The sequence below is a fragment of the Geotrypetes seraphini genome, chromosome 13, assembly GCF_902459505.1.
Source record: "Geotrypetes seraphini chromosome 13, aGeoSer1.1, whole genome shotgun sequence".
NCBI lineage: Eukaryota > Metazoa > Chordata > Amphibia > Gymnophiona > Dermophiidae > Geotrypetes > Geotrypetes seraphini.
The window spans coordinates 1,766,848-1,788,726 of record NC_047096.1 but is presented as its reverse complement, the minus strand read 5'-3'; the positions used below and the strand labels follow the sequence as shown (position 1 = coordinate 1,788,726).

Here is a 21,879-nt window from a genome sequence, read left to right as displayed (position 1 = left end):
CATAAGATAGCTGTTGAGGAAAGTCTCTGTCCTGCCTACCCCAAAGTGGAGCTTCTTGATTTATGGGCTCTTCAGCCAACCAGGAACAGGGCCATTGCTTTGGTAGGATTTTTCTGTTCTTTCTTATTTTCTTCCAGGTGTACCAAGTACTTTGTCTATCTGTACTACCAGTCGTTTGATCATCCAAACCGCCACTACAACTATCTTTAAACCACATTCTCTACCAAAATTTCATCCAAGTCCCAAATGCCCGGAACAAGACCTTTTGGACGTGGAAAGAGCCAATCTTGTGATGGACTGGCCACCCAGACAAGGCAACAGAGCAGTGGGGCACCTTACAGGGCACTGCTGTGAACACCACAAAAAGGGTGCCACATAAACATCTTACAAGACCCCCCAAAACACCTCCCAAACCACTATACCTACCTGTCTACAACCCTAATAGCCCTTATAGCTGCATGTGCCACCTATATGACAGTAGAGTAGGGTTTTGGGGGGGTGCACATTCTCCACCATAAATGTAGTAGTTAAGAGTGGCTTATGGGCCTGGGTCCTCCTGTATGCAGCTCTACTAGGCTTTCTTATACCAAGTGCTGATGTTCTGAAGACAGGTATGTACGTTTGTATTCTGCTCTTTGTTGGAGTGTGAGGGGGCCAGTGAACACTGGGGGAGTGTGTGTGGGTCTTTACTTTGTCTGTGCAGTGGTTATCGGGTCACTTTGGATACCTTTTGGGTACTTAGGCCTGTTTTTGCATAGTCTAGGTCACAATGTATAAGTTCTGTCCAGGAAGTCTCGTGAAACATTTGATTATCCCCGCAGGATGACTTAAGTCTGGGTCAGCCCACATCCCGCCCTAACCACTCCTGCAGATATGCCACTTTTAGCTCTGGGCGCATAGCTGCATTCAGAGGCCTAAAAAGTCCATTTACGTCCAAAAGATAGGTTTGATTATTGGCACTTGGACGACCTGACTTTTAGGTCTTGCAAGTGCCAACTTAGGCGGGTTTTTAGACATATTTTAGTTATGAGCCCCATACCATATAAATGCTCTCTCCTGACTCCAGCTTCTTATGCAGCTTTCATTAGTACTTTGTGGACAATGAGAAACGCCCAAAACCCCGCAACTGTGGGGCTACTCACTTTGTGTGTCCTGCAAGACTAGTGAAGTGTCTGTCATCCCTTATTCATACTATGAAACTCCCCCCCCCCCCCCAACTATCTAATAGAGCCACTGCAGGTTTGCTTTTAATGTGTCTTTCACTTCTCTGCATAATGAACTTCTCTTCAGGCAGATTTTGAATTTTTTCAGAGGGGCCAATATAGAAAAAGTGTTTCCCTCTCCCCTGTAAGTTCTCTCAAGATAACAAGAAATGCCACAAGGCTGAAATTTCAGGAAAGAGATCCCTCCCAAATTCTAGGAAACCAACAACCCAAGAAAAATCCACTTCGAATTGTTTGGCTCCTAGTCTTAGTTCTGGGATTTGAACTCCTCTCTTTTTATAAAGCAAAGCGGTGTAGAGAGGGAGCCAAGAGCGGCCGAGTTAAAAGCCCAGCCACGTGGCGTTCCAGGAAGCGCAAGGCTCTGCAGCCCCGCCCCCACCACCTGACCCTAAACCCCGCCTTCTCAGCTCTTCCGGCCGAACGCGCCTCCCCCAGCGACACTCCGTGCTTATGACGTAACACACAGCGCCGTCACCTTAGCAACAGAACGCCGACAACCAGCTGTAATGGAGCAGGAGCAGGACCTGGGTGAGGAGGGGAGGGAAATGGGGAGGACCAGAAGGGAGAGGGAGAGGGAGAGGAGTGGGAGATGTGGGACAAGGGGAGGAAAACAACCAGAAGGGGGAGGGGAGGGAGATGGGGGACAAGGAGAGGAAAAGGACCAGAAGGGAGAGAGGGAGGAGTGGGAGATGGGGGCAAGGGGAGGAAAAGGACCAAAAGGGGGAGGGGAGGCAGATGGGGGACAAGGGGAGGAAAAGGACCAGAAGGGGGAGGGGAGGGAGATGGGGGACAAGGAGAGGAAAAGGACCAGAAGGGAGAGAGGGAGGAGTGGGAGATGGGGGCAAGGGGAGGAAAAGGACCAGAAGGGAGAGGGAGAGGAGTGGGAGATGGGGGACAAGGGGAGGAGAAGGACCAGAAGGGAGAGAGGGAGGAGTGGGAGATGGTGGCAAGGGGAGGAAAAGGACCAGAAGGGAGAGAGGGAGGAGTGGGTGATGGGGGCAAGGGGAGGAAAAGGACCAGAAGGGGGAGGGGAGGCAGATGGGGGACAAGGGGAGGAAAAGGACCAGAAGGGGGAGGGGAGGGAGATGTGGACAAGGGGAGGAAAAGGACCAGAAGGGGGAGGGGAGGGAGATGGGGGACAAGGGGAGGAAAAGGACAAGAAGGGAGAGGGAGAGGAGTGGGAGATGGGGGACAAGGGGAGGAAAACAACCAGAAGGGGGAGGGGAGGGAGATGGGGGACAAGGAGAGGAAAAGGACCAGAAGGGGGAGGGGAGGGAGATGGGGGACAAGGGGAGGAAAAGGACCAGAAGGGAGAGGGAGAGGAGTGGGAGATGGGGGACAAGGGAAGGAAAAGGACCAGAAGGGAGAGAGGGAGGAGTGGGTGATGGGGGACAAGGGGAGGAAAAGGACCAGAAGGGAGAGGGAGAGGAGTGGGAGATGGGGGACAAGGGGAAGAAAACAACCAGAAGGGGAGGGGAGGGAGATGGGGGACAAGGAGAGGAAAAGGACCAGAAGGGAGAGAGGGAGGAGTGGGAGATGGGGGCAAGGGGAGGAAAAGGACCAAAAGGGGGAGGGGAGGCAGATGGGGGACAAGGGGAGGAAAAGGACCAGAAGGGGGAGGGGAGGGAGATGGGGGACAAGGAGAGGAAAAGGACCAGAAGGGAGAGAGGGAGGAGTGGGAGATGGGGGCAAGGGGAGGAAAAGGACCAGAAGGGAGAGGGAGAGGAGTGGGAGATGGGGGACAAGGGGAGGAGAAGGACCAGAAGGGAGAGAGGGAGGAGTGGGAGATGGTGGCAAGGGGAGGAAAAGGACCAGAAGGGAGAGAGGGAGGAGTGGGTGATGGGGGCAAGGGGAGGAAAAGGACCAGAAGGGGGAGGGGAGGCAGATGGGGGACAAGGGGAGGAAAAGGACCAGAAGGGGGAGGGGAGGGAGATGTGGACAAGGGGAGGAAAAGGACCAGAAGGGGGAGGGGAGGGAGATGGGGGACAAGGGGAGGAAAAGGACCAGAAGGGAGAGGGAGAGGAGTGGGAGATGGGGGACAAGGGGAGGAAAACAACCAGAAGGGGGAGGGGAGGGAGATGGGGGACAAGGAGAGGAAAAGGACCAGAAGGGAGAGGGAGAGGAGTGGGAGATGGGGACAAGGGGAGGAAAAGGACCAGAAGGGAGAGGGAAAGGAGTGGGAGATGGGGGCAAGGGGAGGAAAAGGACCAGAAGGGAGAGAGGGAGGAGTGGGTGATGGGGGCAAGGGGAGGAAAAGGACCAGAAGGGGGAGGGGAGGCGGGGGACAAGGGAAGGAAAAGAACCAGAAGGGGGAGGGGAGGCAGATGGGGGACAAGGGGAGGAAAAGGACCAGAAGGGGGAGGGGAGGCAGATGGGGACAAGGGGAGGAAAAGGACCAGAAGGGGGAGGGGAGGGAGATGGGGTCAAGGGGAGGAAAAGGACCAGAAGGGAGAGGGAGAGGAGTGGGGGATGGGGGACAAGGGGAGGAAAGGGAAAAGGACCAGAAGGGGAGAGGGGTAGGAAGGAGGAAAGAGAGTCTGGGCAGAGAACATAGGAGTTGCCCTACAGGGACAGACCAAAGGTCCACCAAGCCCAGTGTCCTATTTGCAACAGTGGCCAACCCAGGTGCCAAGTACCCAGCTAGATCCAAGATCACATCCTTTGACATATGGGGTGGCTGTAAGAGGCGATTTTGTAAAGACGCCTACGAGACTATAGGCACCTAAGTCTTAAATTCTGTAACTGGGTGCATCCCCAACCCTGTAGGTCATATCTGTCTGTCCAGGTTAGACTGTAAGCTCTTCTGAGCAGGGACTGTCTATTAAATATCAAAATGTTCAACACTGTGTACACCTTTCAGCGCTATAGAAGTGATAAATAGTTCTGGTGGTAGTGGGCACCTGCGGTTACGTGCTGCTATGGAAAACAAGGTTAAGTGCATTAGTGTGTGCATGGCGCACTTAACACACCCATTAACACCGGCTATTGGCCTAAATTTAGTTGTGCCAGTTAGTTTATGGTAGCATTTTATAATGACATCTTGGCGCACAGATGCTGTTATAGGAATGTTGCTTAGCGTACAGTATCAGGGCGCTGAGTTTTAGAATTTCCTCTTGAACCCTCCATTACCTCAGGTGGAAACTGTAAGGGCGCTTATGGTCTCCCTCTCTCTGTTGGCTTTTAAGAGCTTTAGCCGTGAGGAGGAGGCTTTTCAGCAGGCTCTGGAGAGTTGAAGGCTCAATATAGTTTCAAGTTTTCATGTTTTATTTATTTATTTAAAAAATTTCACTACCATTTTATATCAGAACTAGTCTTATAGCCCGTTACATTAATGGGTGCTAGAATATATGTGTGTCTGTCTGTCTTTATTTCTTTCTCTCTCTCTCTCTCTCTCTCTCCTTAGCCACTTTCTGTATTTCTGTCTTTCTTTCTTTCTGTCTTTCTTTTTCCTTGGCTGTCCACCACCACCCCTTGCCTGCTCCCCCTGTCCATTCTCCCTTCCTTTTACCTCCCCTGTGTCCACCACCACCCCTTCACTGCTCCCCTTATCCAGCAGCAGCCCTTCTCCCTTTGTTTTACCTCCCCCCTGTCCAGCAGCACCTCTTTCCTGCTCCCCCTGTCCAGCAGTAGGCCTCCCTTCCTTTTTCTTCCCCCCCTGTCCATCAGCATCTCTTTCCTGCTCCCCCTGTCCAGCAGTAGGCCTCCCATCCTTTTTCTTCCCCCCCCCTGTCCATCAGCACCTATTCCCCTGTCCATCAACACCTCTTTCCTGCTCCCCCTGTCCAGCAGTACGCCTCCCTTCCTTTTTCTGTCCCCCCTGTCATCAGTACCTCTTTCCCTGTCCAGCAGCACCCCTTACCTCCTCTTGTGTCTGCCCTCCGCCAAAAGCCGCCTCAAGCCGTCAAGGCCTGCAGGCACCAACAGCCGCCGCGGCCTGCAGGCGCTGACAGCCGCCGCGCGTGCCTGAAGTCGACAGTCGCCTTGCCTCAAAGCTCTCCACCAGGCAGCCGTCGCCAGTGCCACTCCATGAAGCCCTACTACTGGCAGCCGCCGCTCCGCACCGCTGTGCGCGCCTGAAACTGACAGCTGACAGCCACCTCTCTAACATTTCCGCCATCCCTGCCACCGCAGAACCGAAGGCGTCCTGGAGTAGCGCATGCGCACTCTTGCCGCCACAGCTCGACAGATCAGGGATCAGGGAAACACGCGGTAAGAGTGTGCATGCACGCTTAGCATTTTATTATATAGATCAGGGATCTCAAAGTCCCTCCTTGAGGGCCGCAATCCAGTTGGGTTTTCAGGATTTCCCCAATGAATATGCATTGAAAGCAGTGCATGCAAATAGATGTCATGCATATTCATTGGGGAAATCCTGAAAACCCGACTGGATTGCGGCCCTCAAGGAGGGACTTTGAGACCCCTGATATAGATGATGATTACATACATAAAATGTTAAAACAAATCAGGACAAGTAGAAACAGACAGCATTAATTCTAACAACAGTCAATACTCAGAAAAATGCATCAAGAAATAATTGTGCTTTTAACAATTTTCTAAATGACGTCCTGTCACTGCATTTCCGAATTTGGCCAACAAGGGCATTCCATAGATTTACCCCTGCACATGAAAAGGTCATTGCATTGGTTTCCGCATATTTCGGGTTGACATTTGTTTTCAACAATGCAGAATTTTCCGAACGCAGTGATCTTGTTGGTTGATAACTAGACATCTTACTCTTAAAGAATTCTGGAATGAAGCCATAATTGCTTTGTATTGGATTCTAAATGCAACTGGCAACCAGTGACGTTGTCAAAGATATGGCGTCATGTGCTCATATCTTGATGTTCCTCTTATCAATCAATTAATTGCTTATTACAATTTCTAAGCGATGTACAGGATTAAAAATGGGAGAAAATAACATAGCCTGGAGCGCAGCCCTCAGCTCTGGCTCTTTCCCCAGGGTTCCAGTTTACCCTCCTTGTATCACAGGTCTCCTAGCGTGACATCCGTGTCCTTAGCGGCATTCTAGAACAAATGCACATTCATGCAAGAAGCATGAGTGGGTCCCATATTTACGTGCGCACATGTAAGCCTGCTAGTGATAGAGTTACACATGTTTCTGCCGCCAACCCACTGAATTTGGGACCATCATTTTGGAAGGTTTCAGCTTTGTTTTTGCTGACAATGAGATTCTTACATTCCTAAACATATTTAGGATCTAGCCTGGCAAGTGAAAACAGTCGTTGCCACAGATTCCACGTAGCGTGCATATTTGCTCTGCATTTCACACATCCTGAAGGAGAAGGAGATCCAACACGCATGTCAAGCTCATTCTGGTATGGCAGATGGAGACTATAGCCCCAGCTTTAATTAAATGTCTACTTTTACAAATCCAGAAGACTGAACCCTGCAGGACTAATCACATGGCAGGAAACTATTATTGAGTTTTCAGTGGTTTTAGACATATACAGCACTAGTGAATGATTGACTGAACGTGGCTATAGCACAATTCACAAGTGAAACAAAACAATGGAACTGGACATGTCATTTGCCTTCAGTTTGTCATGTCTAAGGGGCTCATTTAAATAAAGACATCATAAGTCAGCATTTGAACATCCTATTCACTGGGACATCCAAGTGCCAATTTTTGAAACCGTCTTTCTGGATCGCTTGCAAGGCGTTCTAGCTGCTGTGCACCCAGTGATCCAGGGGGCATTAGGAGGCATATTATGGGTGGGTTTGGGGTGTGCTTAGACTTGGACATCCTGTTTTTAAAGCATCTAAGTGCCAAAAAATGTACCCAAACTGACCAGATGACTACTGGAGGGTTTAAGTTATGACCCCCCCCTAAAAAAAATATGAATAAAGCAGTTACTTACCTATCTCAGGTTAGTAGAGCATCACACAGGTGTCTTAAGTAGCTTGGTGGATGGGCTAATAGAAACATGATGGCAGATAAAGGCCAAATGGCCCACCCAGTCTGCCCATCCACAGCATCCACTATCTCCTCCTCTTCCTAAGAAATCCCACCACCTCTTCCGGGAGACTGTTCCACGCATCTACCACCCTTTCTGTAAAAACGTATTTCCTCCGATTACTCCGGAGCCCATCACCTCTGAATCACAACTTCCTAGGTGTGAGTCCAGGAAGTGACATCAGAGGTAGAGCCAACACTGATACAGGCAGCAAGTTTGTGATGTTGCTCGTGCTGAGAAAATTAAAACGGTACAGGGGAATGGAAGGGGCGGGAAAGAAGCGCCACTCAGCCTTGCTACGCCATGGTTCTGCACCTCCAAATTTGGACATCTTCCTGGAAACATCCAAGTCGGACTTAGACACCCTTTGTGAAAATGGCCCTGCAGGTGTCTCAGCTGTATTTTTGCCTCATCTACCCATCGTATTGCATTAGCTTCAGACTTCTTATCTGAATGTTCTAATGCCTCTTCTATTGCACTGATCTTTGACTCTTCCTCCATGCTGTCTATCATGATATCATTCATCATATGTAGGTGCAATGATTGTTTAGTAGGTTCAGTTTCCAAGTTTATCTCATTGATCGTATTTGTTTATACGTGGTCATTTTACTATTGTTACGCTGAAAACAAGATTTCCAGTTTTACGACAAACCATGCCTACTGTACATAGCTTTAAGTGATTCTCTTTGTAAAGGTAGTTAAGAAATCCCAGAAAATTTAAAAAAAAAAGATTGTCTATTTGAGAATGAGCTGCATAGTTTTAAGAAATGATGTCACTTCTCCTCCTCTAAAGAGAGATGGAAAGTTTTCCTCTGAATATAGTTTCACCGGGTGGAGCTCTTTATCATGCTCTTTTTATTGTGCTTATGTCCTCACAGGGAGGCTGAAACGGATCGCCTTTGGAACCACCAAGGATCGGAAGCAATTCCCCTACGACTGTGCCCACGACCGCCTGGCAAATGAACTGGTACCCATCCGGGGGCTCCCCCACATTTCACCAGACACCTACGAAGTTGATAAGGTAAGCGGCAGTCTCTGTTGGTATCTGGGTAGTGGTTTCAAATGATCAGTGTCAAAAATGAATCAAAGAATGGGCAGTATCATGACAGTAATGACTCTTAGGGTACAGTCCCAATCTCTCAGGGTTTCCCCAAGTGTTTACCTGATGCGCTTTAAACACACTACCAGCATCTCCAGACCATTTTGTACTGAGCATCGCCCTGAGTGCTCATTTTAATATTAATGACCTCGTTGTATTCCATTTACATTCTATCATTGGAGGCTGCTATGAAGCATGGAAAACACCGCAGAGCCATTATGTGCATTGGAGGCTAAAATACTTTGATACTAAAACTGGTTTAGCATCGATGGTTAAAGGCACATCAGGGTCTGAAATGCTCAACATATTTCCCTCCATGGAATCTGAGGATCTGCCCTTATCGTTTTACAGTTTAAAAAGACGCAGTTGTTTGTGGAAGCCTTTCTTTGAAATTGCATTGGTTAATAGTAGGCATTTCTAAGAAGAATTCTGAATTTTGTTAACTGCACTTTACTTAATGTGTATAGTTAATGTGGACTCCCTGAGTTTTCTGACATTGCTTTTAAGTGGGATAAATTACTATGTGATTTGTCATGTAATTGGATGCATTTCTTGTACAATCCCTCTGGAGCCTGAACTATCGGCTAAGGCATCCATTCCAGCCTTGCTGAGAACTCTAGTTTTCTTCTCGTGATTTTATTTCTCAATTCTTAGTCTTTTATTTTCTTCGGTATCACGGGTTTGCCCTCGTGCTGCGGATCAACTCTGTGTGAGTGATCCTTCGGCAAGAGATCGCAGGCATTTTTAAGTTTGTCTGCTTCTGGAGGGTGCTCTGTAAGCCTGAAACTGCAGTAAGCCCTCTGGACAGCCTGCAGATTGAATTGGGTCTCCAGGTTCAGAAGCCATCTCTCCCCTGGTTTGTCCGCAAAGGGATAGAACGCAGGCTGCTGCAGTTCTGAGGAGGTATGCCGGGATCGGAACCGCGCCGCGTGTCTTCCCTGATTTCTCTGAGGGGTCCTAGTGGTCGTGATCTGAGGTGACGGAAGTTGAGGCAGCCAGAAGATCTGAAATATCCAGTTTAATCAGCTCCTGAGGTAATGATCTCCCTATGCCTGTACTGTGTATTGCTGGTTGCCATTGAAATGCATTGCAGCACATGTCTGTGAGACAGACTTTGCCGATTTGGGGGGGTTCTCAAATCGGGGTTTTGGGAGGTTTCCCTGCATGCCCTGGTCTCCCCCCACCTGTAAAATCCGGTTACAGATTTGTGGCTTTGGGAGTCCCTACTGCTCAGCTGATTGGGGGGGGGGGGGGAATTTCCCTGCCACAATTGACTGCTGTGGTCTAGCGGCAAAGATAGATGGCTGAAATGTAGGCCAGGGTTTTCCACGCTATCTTAGCGTGATTTGCGGCTGGGTAGCCACTTTAGCCTGCCTAACGCCACTTTGGCATTCCGCAGCCGAAAGCGACTACCTAGCCCTGATTCCATCGGCCATTTCACTTGCCTTTTATTTAGGCATTGGTAGGGGCTTCAACCCTGTCATTTCTGACTACATTTTTCAATTGCTTTGGCATCATCAGGGTGCCTACCGATGCCTAAATTCAGGCACTGGTTACAGAATTTCCCCCTTAGTGCCCTCTTGCCCTATTAGCCATGCTTGGTACAGGGCTATTAAATGGTGCCCGTTAGGAGCCTGTTCTATAAAGGATCGCAGATGCCTATTTTCATTTATTGACTACGAGCCTAATCAGGTGTATGCGCACTTAACAATTAGGCATGAACATATTAGCATCTAAGTGCTGCAGATATGCACATAACTTATAGATTTCTATAGGTTACGTGCATCTGAGCACCGCCCCTGTGTACGCCCACTTGCAATTTCACGCTGCATAAGTTATGCGGCCATTTACAAACCAGATAGGCATACTTGCCATTTACCACACAGTCAGTGTATAATTCTTATTACCTGTGTTAAAGGATTCCCCCCCCCCAATGTGTTCCATTATTTTGGGAAATAGGCAGAAAGATTCTCTTATGTGAGCTGATTTAACAAACCTGCACTGAAGTTCTTGTGTTTTTGCTTTGCAATCCCAGGTGACGGGAATGATGTATTACCTGAATACAAAACCACAGAGCCTAAAGGGTTACATGCTGGGTGCACGAACAGCACGGAGGTTTCTCCCAGACTGGAAGGTAAATAGAGAAAGCTTCAGCATTTTGCTTTCATAAAGTTCCTGTAAGATTTATATACCACTTATAGCCTAAGGGGCTCATAATCGAAACAGAAAAACGACTAGAAACTGGCCTAAATCGGCACTTGGACGATCTAAAACACAAGTCGTCCAAGTGGCGATAATCGAACCGGGTTTTAGACGTATTTAAAAACGACCTAGGCCTTTACAGTGCTGCTGAATGACTAGAGCTAAAAAGAGCGTGTCAGGAGGAGTGTCGCAGGCGGGATTTGGGCCGTCCTAGACTTAGTCTGACTGCCAAGATGGAACTTGGACGTTGTGACTTAGGCCAATTAAGCCAGGTCTAAGTCCACAAAAGGTATCCAAAGTGATCAGATAAGCACTGCAGACACAAAGTACAGATCCCCACACGCTGCCCCAGTCATCACTGCCCCCACCCCCATAAAAATCGTAATACCAACTTTACACATCTGTCTCCAGAACATCAGCACCTGGAAGCCTGGGATAGGAAAGCCTAGTAGAGCTGCACAGAGGTGACTTAAGTGGTCTTGGGGTGGGTTAGTGAACCATGGAGAGGAGGACCCAGGCCCATAAGCCACTCTAATTTCTGCATTCATGGTGAAAAATGTGCACCCCTCAAAACCCTTTTGTACTGCCATATAAGTGGTTCCTGCAGCCATAAGGGCTATTGGGGTGGTAGACAGGTGGGTCTAGTAGATTCTGGGAGTGTTTTTTTGGGGGGGCTCACCATGACCTATAAGGGAGCTGTAATAAGTTATGTATGTGGGACCCTTTTTGTGAAGTTTACAGCAGTGCCCTGTAAGGTACCCCACCACTCTGGTGCCATGTCTGGGTGTCCAATCCATCACTTTTCTGGCCCCTCCCGTGCCCAAAAAGTCTTTTTCTAGGCATTTGTGACTTGGACGAATTTTTGGATGAAAATGGGGTATAAAGATGGATGACTTAGCGGTCTGGACGATTAGACGGCCGGACGTACAGTTGGATGATTTTTGGAAAAAAAAAATATGCTGGATGTATTTTTTGAAAATGGACCTTTTCCCGTGTCTGACTTAGGCCCAAAACGGACTTAGACGTTTCCTTTGATTATGCCTCTTCATGTGGTTTATTCAGGTACTCAAGCATTTTCCCTCTCTGTCTTGGTGGGCTCACAATCCATCTAATGTACCTGGAGCAATGGGGAATTAAGTGACTTACCCAGGGTCACAAGGAACAGTGTGGGTTTGAACCCACAACCTCCGGGTGCTGAGGCTGGAGCTCTAACCCAGTGCCACACATGTGGCCATTTTGACCTAGAGACCCACAAAAAGGCAAAAAAGGTCAAAGGTTCCCAAGAGTGGTGGTAAAACAGTGACCCCAGAATTTTATAAGACTTAGGTACCCTCAGTGCAAAGGGGCAGCGATGGGAGCGTAGCTCCAACGCTTCACACATCAAAGTGGCGCCTGGAAGGCGATCACCTACACACCATCATAAGGTACCTGAGTGTGTGTTTTAAATCAAAATAACACTATCACCATTAAAGCAGTGCAAAATAAACACAAGTGGACACTGTTACAACAACCACTCAGGGAACCCCCCAGCCAACTCCCAAAAATTGAAAAACAGTAAAACTTAGCTTCAGTAGATTTTCATCCAATGTCCAAGGGAAGTGAGACAGGGCAGATGGAACGCCAGAAGACCAGGTTCAAGCAGCCTGGTTTCGGGAACACGTCCCTTCCTCAGGAACCCATAACTGAACAAATCAATCAATCAATGGCAGTCCTCCAGGAGAGCTGGGAAAAGAATTGTCAACTTGCCCATTGCAGGAGGGAGACGTTTTAGGCGGTGCTGGTTTTAAACTTACATCCCAAAGCAGTGTGGTCCCATGATATTATCCATTGAAATCAGTGCCTCAGGTCCCATAATGCACTAGGATGAGGTTGACAGAAATCCAGGACTGGCCAAAAAATTTCCCTCCTGGAATGGGTAACTTGGCAGCACCGGAGTTATGTCCTATGATTGTAAGGGAGGGATGGGTTGTGTGTCTGCAGGGAGCTCCGACACAGTGCAGTGCAGGGAAGCGCTGAGTGATGTCACTGAATTTGTGTCAGAACCTTTTCAGGTATCTTCCATGCATTCAGCTCTGTGCATCAGGAGTGGATTCAGCTGTGGATATCTTGGGGTCAATTCCTTTTGTTTTTTGCCTGTGGATTCAGCTTTAGGCAGGAAACCTATTGTCCTCAGCATTTCAAAATACTCTCAGAGCTCGGAACATCACTTGTTTGCAAAAGGTCATTATAGTTTCTTTCTTTGCATTTTCATTGCTACAAGTCATGTTTTAATTCTTGACATTTCTGAACTAGGGGAATTTTCCATCACCCTCAGAATACCAGTCGTTCTGGATGAAGGAGAGAGTATTTACACAAAATTTTGCTCCATTTTCTGTCAAAGTAGACCGGTTTGAGAAAAGGATATCAGACAGCATATTATTCCCTGGGTAAGTCAGGTCGTAACTTTTCATGAAAGAGACAGAAAATGCCTCTTTTGCCAGCGGGAAGGCCACTAGATAACTGACGAACTGGGATGGACACCTGGACAGTAGACACATATCAAACAGATTGAAAGAGCAAGGGAGGTTTTAACGTTTGCAATCAGGTTGAGTGCTCTCTCTGCCGGTGCTGATTTTGTCATGGCCTGGTTGCTCTGCCTCTTAGGTCACCGTCTTGGTGGAAATCGATGTTGAGGGCCATTTTCAAAAAGGACATCCAAGTGTGATTTGGACATTTCCTGCTAAATGTCCAAAGTCAGATGCACAGAAATGTCCACTTTTGAAAGCTGAACCACTAGACATCCAAAAAGATTTTTTTGAAAATCGTCAGATATCTAGGCCACAGGACATCCAACCTTTAGGACACTGAACTTTATACCCCATTTTTGACCAAAGAAATGCCCAAGTTGAAAACGTCCAAATCCAGACCATGTGAATGTGGGAGGGGCCAGCATTTGTGATGGACTGGCCACACAGTCATGACAACAGACCAGTGGACACTAAAGTGCCAGAAGTACATCTCACCATATACCCCTTATAATTTATGCTGAGTCCTCCAAAACTCCCTCAAAACCTACTAGACCCACCTGGCTACAACCCCAAAAGCCCTCATGGCTACAGGTGACACCTATATAGCAATAGAGTAGGGTTTTGGTGGGCTCACACTTTCCACCTTAAATATAGTGGTTGGAATGGCTAATGGGACTCCCCAAGGTTACTTAAGACCCCTGTGTGATGTCTTGGAAAAGGTTCTCTTATTGCTTCAAGACATCCAAGTTAAGCATGCCCAAAGCCCATCCATAACACTCCTCCCAACACCCCCCTACTAGAACTCTGAATGCAGAGTGGAGAAACGTCTTGCTAGATGTACAGGAAAAGGGCTTTGATTATTCCATCGATTAGACATTTTCGTTTTTGATTCTGACACTGTGATTCCCTGTTGCTTTACTAGTCCTCTGGGGTTTGTTTGCCTTTAGCCCCGGAACCTACAGCCACGAACGCTATGAGAAAAAGAAGGTCTCGTGGCCAATGAAGTTTGGCTCTCCAGACTGGTCTCTGGTGCCATCACTGGAGAAGAGGAGCTTAAAGTCAGAGGTAAAGACTTAGTATTTCATTTGTTAAAAGATTTTCCCAGAACAGGTCCTCAGAGGTCAATTTGTGATTAGATTCAGATGTAAAATATGAAAAAAGTGCAATGTGGACACACGATACCCTGTTCTGATCTGATTTAACTTCCTGTCCTATAAGCTAAATTATGCAGATAGTTAAACCTTAGCATTTCTAATGCACACGCAGGCAAGTCCTCATCCTTTTTTAAAATATATTTTATTGAGTAAATAAAATAGATGTAGACTTGAAGGATGAAGGAAGGGCTGAGATGAGGTAAAGGTTAGGCAGAAAAGTGTTCCAAGTTTTAGGTTTGAAATGCTGAATTATTCTTGCATGTGGCTGGGTAGCTTAAGGTTAGAGTTACCACACATCCGAGAAAACCCGGACAGACTTTCCAAAACGATGTAGTTTTTCTGGGTTTTGGAGAGCCCCAACCTCCCAGCCATGTCTGGAGGGCCTCTGAGCATGCACAGATGACTTCACATGCAGCCTATATGCTCGGAAGCCCTCCAGACACAGCCTGGAGGTCAGAAAAGAAAGATGAGGCTTTGTGGGGGCGGGGCTGGAGGCAGAACAGAGCGGGGCCATGGAAAAATCTGGTAACCCTACTTAAGGTGAAATACTGGTGTTTTTTTCTGGGGATAGAGCCATGTGTTCAAGGTGGAGCCAGAAGTGTGACTGGAGTGGAAACAAAAGAATCTCAGGGAGTAGCCAGAAATCAGGGGAAGGAACCAATAGGGATAGAGCTTGGCAACAGGTAAGAGAGCGAGCTCATACCTTTGCTGAACCATTAGAGCAAAGGTTGTAAAGTGACCAGGATGTAGTGCAGAGAGACAAAGACCCAAGCTTAGATGAGAGGACAATGGAAGGGGGGTCTTAGGAGAAGGGCCACTAAAAACACAGCTTGTACAGTAAGCAGAGGCGGCTGAAGTATGTAAACTACATTACCCATAATGCAGCATAAAGTCCCATGGAGAGAAGGAATACTTTAAACACATTTTAAACTAGTGCAAGGCTGCCGGGACAGAACATCTACAGCTCTTAAAAAGGGATACACGAGCCAACTAGGGAACTGAGAAGCCAACTTTATTCATACACCTTACGCTTGATATTGAGAAAAGCTGAGCTTCAAAATTAAGCTCCTCATTGTGTGCTCTGTCTTCAGCCTGGCTTAAGTGCCTAAGTGTTCAGCTGAAAATTCATCTTAATGTAGGAGTTTAAAAGTTATGCTTACAAATTTAGATCTGCCATTCAGTTGCATTAGATTTATGAACCTAATTTAGGAGTCTCATGTTAAAAATCAGTGCTAAGCATCTAATATCTTCCCCTGTCAGAAATCTGCTCGTTTTTATGTCTCTACAGTTAGGAGTTTATCGGTTAATAGTTAGTCCATGGGTAGAATTAACCCAGGAGATTCACTCCCAGGCCACATCCAGACCCCAGCAGTGAATGTCCAGGGTCAAATGTAGTTGTGCTGGTCGCCAGAGCGTATGCAGTCCCTGGCTGGATATAATAGAACCCGCATAACACTGAAGAGCAGTGGTGTGATAAGGGGAAGGGAGCGGTCCTCTCCGGGCGCCAGCACCGGTCTTCCTCTCCATCCACCCACTACCGCACCCATGCCCCTTCCTATCCCCGTATCTCTTTCACTTTCCTGGCACGAGCAGCAACCCTAACTTGCTTCTCTCTGATGTCACTTCCTGGACCTGCACCTAGGACGTGAAGTCAGAGAAAGAGCCGACACTGGCACGAGCAGCTGGTTGAGGTTGCTGCTCACTCTGGGAATGTTAAAGAGGTAAGGGAGAAGGGAAGGGGCACTAATGCCCCAGGCACCTATTACCCTCGCTACGCCACTACTGAAGAGGTGCCTCCCTTCTTCCCCCTGGTGGGGCAAGACCCTCCTCTCATCCCCTCCTTCAGCCTACCTGAAGTCCTTTGATGGTGCAGTCGCTCCTGCCCCTAGTGGCTGCCTGTAGAAAATGGCTTCTGTAACCTCTAGTGGGAGTTAAGTGATTTGCCCAATGTCACAAGGAGCAGCGGTGGGATTTGAACCCTGGCTTTGTCTACACCTCTGCCCTTCAAATGCTATGTTTAGCACTATGTTTTTAAAACTCTGTTTCTATGCAAAACTATGTTAGTATTTTTTAGATATGAATTTTAAGGCTTTGTATGTTTATTTTACTATGTTTTAAAGATTATGTATGTATATCCAGTTAACCGTTTAGTTGTAAATGGTATAGAATTTTTTTAAATAAATAAATAAATACTTGATTTTCCTGCTGGCAAGGTATCCCCCCTCCCCTCCTACACTGCTGGGTTGAATCACAGGGTGGAAACCTCTTAAATTAGGAGAGAACAGCAGAAGATTTGCACCCGGTGCAGGAGACCCGGCAGATCTATAGAGCACTGGATCTAGGGGAGTTTATTGCAGTTGAAAATTCTGCTTAAGCTTTGGGTGTGATTCTTAATCTTTGCTAATCATTTTAGCTACAGGTAAATAACTTGGCCAGGAAAATCCTCTCTTAATCTGAGGCAGTTACGATCTGTAAGGTTTTCTTTTCAAGTAACTTAATTGTAATCTGCTTTATTGAGGTATTTCTTCAAAATTTTTCATAAGCTTCAGTTGTGACAGAATTAATCCTTGTCTTGCAAACATATAACAGTTACAACACTACAAGCTTGAGCTGAATTCAAAATATCATTTACACAGCCTCAGTTTGATTTTATATCCTGTGAGAAGAAACTCATTGAGAGCCTTATTTGTGCTAAACCACCCCTTCTATTAAGCAGGTTCATTTTAAATGGCTTTGGGAAAGTTCCTGTAGAGTTCAGGCAAGCAAGAAGTGGAATGTTATTTACTCTTGAAATGACCTTGGGTGGGAGCTTCTATTTGAAAATTATGGAGTTCTTTTTAAAATGTTTTCTTGTAAACCGCTTCATTTACTGTACTGTAAGACAAGTGGTATATGAAATAAAGTCACTTGTAACCTGTCGATCAAAAGAATTGAAAGAGTTATTTGTTCCAGAAATTCTTGCTCAAATAAGTGATTATTGTAGTTCACAGCTGACTAAGATGATCTTTCCTATTTCAGGCCGCCTTGAACCCTTGATGGGTTATAAAATGTCAGAATAGAATAGACTAGCACCCTCCTCTAAATTGAGCAGCTGTAGGCGGCTGCCTGGTTTGCCTAGTGCTATGAGCCACAGGTCATCCTCAGCCTTTGCTCATCTTCTTTCCTTGTCTTTGTGTCTGCCCATGTCGGAATGAATTCTAGAATTCATTTAGCTCTAATTACACATTTCCAATTCACTGGTGAAGGAAGAAAGTGTGTTTGAACTTGTGCAGAGTAAGTGACAAAAGTAAGAAACTGGCTGAGGTGGTTTCTTTTTTATCAGTATATCCATTCTCTTTTTAATTTCAGCTGGTAACAGACAAAGAATTCCGAAAGAACCGAAACCGGGTGGCCTATTTGAGCTTGTATTACAGCTGAGTGCAGCCAGAGCACATATGCTGCGTGCCCGGGAAAGACTTGACTTCAGCTGTTGCAAAGTCCCAGACTGGACTCAATCACCTCTTTTTGTACCTAAAGGCTGGTCATGGACTCAATACTTAGAAATAATCATGTGGCTTTAGAAAAATGTCTCAGCTCTTCATGTGTTGTATTAATGTATCTTAAAGGTGGTCTAAAAATATATTGAGTTAATTCAATAAAAATGTACCACCTGAGTTCTTTCTCTGTGTTCAGTTGGCATAAGCAGTGGGTTTTCCAAGTCCATCTTAATAATGGATTTTTGTTGTAGGAAATTATCCACACCTTTTTTAAATCCTGCTACAGTGGTATACCAAGGAGGGAGGGGTAACTCATAAGGGGGTGCTCCAGTCTCTTCGGGACACCAGCAGCATCAGGCAGTCCCAGAAGCTTTTCCTCTGCAGTGTCCTGAAGCAAAGGGAAAGTTTCTGGGACCATCAAAGGCTTTCAGCACCTTGTCTGACAATGAATTCCAGAGTTCAATTACACACTGAGGGAAGAAATATTTTCTCTAGTTTGTTTTAAATTTACTACTTAGTCACTTCATTGCATGCTCTCCTTTTTTCTACAGTCCTTCATGCAATAGAAAATGGCCTCTCAGAGTAGCAGGAATGCGCGGGAACCCCAGTGCAAGTTTTGCCAGCGTTTTTGCTTGGTTTTCCCAAAAAAATCAAAACATTATCCATCCAATATCAATTAGCAAAATGCTGGAATCAACTACCACTTACACTATGATCTTGCAACCACTGTCTCAGGTTCAGAAAACTTTTAAAAGCATTTCTGTGCCAAGACAGGGCGCCAACCCTGAAGTAACTTAAGTTGTAATTGTAAAAGCCCTTTTTTAAACTGTCTAATGCAATTCCTGGGGCAAATTGAAGAGCCAATGATGACCTACTTATACTAACTATGACCTAACTGTATTAATTGTTGTACTGATCTACCTGTACCAGCAACTCTATTGAATGTCCGTGTCAATCTGTCCATTTCCTGGGTAACTGACCCAACCTCTTATAATATAATCCGACCTTGAACTAAATAGGTAAAGGCAGAATAGAAAACCTGATTAACAGAACCTAAGCATTTGTGTCACTCGAACATAACTAACCATCCAGTTCATCAACAATAGCCTTCAAAGGAGGCGTTGTTCCATAAAAGTCCCTCAGAAAATTGAAACCATCCATTTTCATTCTTTTGGAGGGGGTGCTGAGAGAGACCATTGCGCTAATGGTCTCTCTCAGCACTGAGTCTAATTTCATGGCCAGTTACTGCATTGCAGCTAGGATTGAACACCAGACTGTCTGAACACTGCATGGGGAATGTGCTGCCTCCAGCACAGATGTAAAACTTGGTGCTGTCTTCAGTGTCAGCACAAATCCCATCACAGTAGCCTCCTCCTCCTCCACTGCTTCCAGAACTTGTAATGGGTGCGATAGTTGAGAGAGAGATGGTTTAGTCTGCCATGGCTGGAAAAGTTGCTAGTACACCTCTCTATAAAAGCTGCCATTTCTGAGTGGCCTTTGCACCCGTTCTTAGGCAGCTGCCAACCACCTGATTTGATTTTAATACTGAATGTACACTAAAAACCAGAGTGCTATAACAGTGTGATCAGGCCGAGCGGTCAGTGACTCTGGAACGATAGTCACGAGAGTGAAGGTGCAAATGGTTGGAAAGGAGACGGGACTTGCTTTAGATCAGTGTTTCCCAACTCAGTCCTGGAGTACACGCAGGAGGCTGTGTATGCAAATCAAGCTGATTTAAGCATACTCACTGTGGATATCCTGACAAGGGGGGACTCCACAGGACCAATTTGAGAAACACTGCTTTAGACACTGGGGTTAGTGACAGGAGGCATGAGATCTGAGGACAGCCATATTGGATGATCTTAAGGGAGCCAATTTCAGTCATGGTACATGGGCTTGTCGTGCCACTGGGGCTTGCACACATCTGTGAAGCTGAAACGTATGCCATCAGTAGTTTCACTACCAGCAGTGTCCCCAAGGCGGGCAGGTTTCAGCAGAGATGTCAGAGTAACGATGTACAACCCATCTGGGCAGCAGACGGGCAGTGGTGGAATCGGAGGATTACGTTTGATGTGGCAATGGGACAACAAAGAAAGGCCCAGCAATCCATTTCTGTATTCTGCCACAAAAACTTGATGCAGTTCATCAAGTCACTAGGACTCGAACGCAAGTCGATGGCACAACTACAAGGTTAATAAGATCAAAGGGGCAGCACTCAATAAATGGCCCAAGCTGGACACTGGCCAAGAGCGTAAGCAGATTGCAGGGTCAAGTTTGGGTTATTTGAACAAAGGACAAATCCTTTTTTCCAAACCTTTGGGAACTGCCTCTGTTACTGACTTGAGTTCACCATGTCATGGTTAAAGGGAAAGAGTTTGAGAGCTGAGCTCTAGCCAACTGAACAGGACGCAGGCCTGCTGATGAGCTTAATATTTGAAAAGGTACATGGGGAGATTTCATTTAGAGCTATCGAACCAATTTAATTTAATTAATGATGCCACAAGAGGGCGCCTTTGCCTCAATCTCAGCATATATGTCTTTAATGATTTTTAAAACAATAGAAGCAAAGTTTTTTCTGCAGGGAGAGTTCAAGTTTTTATTGACCGATGATAGAGAACCTGTCCTGCAAATAACCACATTGTGAATTTCTTATTCTACATGGTGCAGGCTTCTGAGGTCTTTTCCTCTTGTTTAAATATATTCACAGTTGTGTGTGGAACCTGTTTTTTCGTTTGTAAGACAGGACTCTGCCTTAAAGAGCTGGTGGATGTGATTTCCCTGAGAGTTAATGCAATCAGAAAAGTGATCTTCTATGCCTATGTGTACTTATAAAATACAGAAACTGTCCAAAACATTATCAATTGGCTTCTCCCTTCTGCCCGCCATTTTCACCTTATGACCCCACCACCGGCCCCATTTTTCTTCAACATAAAGTTTTAACCCTGATTCATAAACCCCTCCATACTAGCAACAGGGGTATTGCCAGCCTTCCAATTTGGGTGGACTAGGGAGGCAAGACATTTCTCCCCCTCTCCCCCTTGAATGCTAAACATACCTTTACTGAAGGGGATGCCGAGGTCGTGGCTGCCTGAGCCGCTCCTCTCCTCCTTGCGCTGCATCATTAATGCAGAAGCCAGCACGCATTCCTTCAACTGCCACCCCAAGGGGGTGGCCTAAGGGATCTGGCCAATTGGAATCAGGCCAATCCCAGTGCATGTGTGGATTTCCCAAAAAGAGCAGGGGGCGAGTCTAGGGAGTTCGCAACCCTATTCTGGGCTTCCTTCTGCTTCCAAATTCATAAGAAATCCTCTCTTCTAACACCCTAATGCCAGCTCTGAAGTGGTAAGGGCAACTTTGTTTTGTCCGCTGTTCTTTGAACATTGAGAGGGAAGAGGAAATGACCTCATTACCATCCATTGGATAGTATTTAAATACTTTTCCCCAGATTCTAAAGTTGCATGCACACATATGTGCGTATTCTGATTAGTTAACAAGCAATTATTGGCTAATTAGAATTCACCCACACAACATTCTAAGTGCTGCATGTAAATTCTATTGGGTAGATCTGAAAAGGAGGTGTGGCCAGGGGAGGGGCTTGGGCTGGGCGCTCCTAGAAGTTAGACGCACAGTTACAAAATACGCCTGATCCATGTACAACTTAGGCCCAGACACTGATGCGGGTTTTTTCTTGGAGTAAATGGCCGTACCTAAATTTTAGTCAGGCGGATGGGTGCTATTTGTATTCTACAACTGACGCGGGATGTGGTTTATAGCACAGTGTTGAATTTTTAGGGTGCGCAGATAAAAGCCAATGCTAGTGCAGCACTAATTAGCTCTAGCAGCAGCATTAGATTCTGGGCATCAGCTCACATACAAAGCCTCTTACCCTGGTAAAGAGCATCCATGCAGTTGGCCCAGGTGTTAGTCTTCATGAACCTGGCCTACGACACCTTGTGGCTGAAACTCCAGAAAAACTCTGCTGTTCATAAAGAGCCGAAGAGTCCATTCCAGTCTTCGGTCTGAGCCAAACGTGGTCTTCTCTGTGTAAGACGACCTGATCTGTACAATTAAACCTTTACCTAGTTCCAGTAGATTCAGAGGCATCAGCTGTACATACTGGAAGAACTGGAAATAGCTGCATCAGGCATTTCAAAATTCCTGACAATTGAGCCGACACACTGCTTAGATCACTTTTTAACTGTTCATTTGGAGCAATATATTAAATTTGATTTTTCATGCAGGG

The 21,879-nt window shown here is 46.4% G+C and overlaps 1 protein-coding gene across 1 annotated transcript; it reads left to right on the top strand.

Annotated features, from left to right (window-relative positions):
* Positions 1-1,669: 1,669 nt before the first annotated feature.
* On the top strand, positions 1,670-18,345 carry PIFO (primary cilia formation). The gene is made up of 6 exons (XM_033919111.1): positions 1,670-1,751; positions 8,077-8,219; positions 10,333-10,431; positions 12,792-12,925; positions 13,954-14,071; positions 17,509-18,345. Exons 1-6 carry the CDS (start codon positions 1,730-1,732, stop codon positions 17,575-17,577), a joined length of 585 nt encoding a protein of 194 aa, XP_033775002.1. The 5' UTR covers positions 1,670-1,729; the 3' UTR covers positions 17,578-18,345.
* Positions 18,346-21,879: the final 3,534 nt, after the last annotated feature.

Excerpts from the sequence above, each read along its gene's own strand:
- PIFO (XM_033919111.1), top strand. The coding sequence starts at position 1,730 with ATGGAGCAGGAGCAGGACCTGG. Across the intron at positions 8,220-10,332 it reads ACACCTACGAAGTTGATAAG|GTGACGGGAATGATGTATTA; the intron begins GTAAGCGGCAGT and ends TTGCAATCCCAG. Across the intron at positions 14,072-17,508 it reads AGAGGAGCTTAAAGTCAGAG|CTGGTAACAGACAAAGAATT; the intron begins GTAAAGACTTAG and ends TTTTAATTTCAG.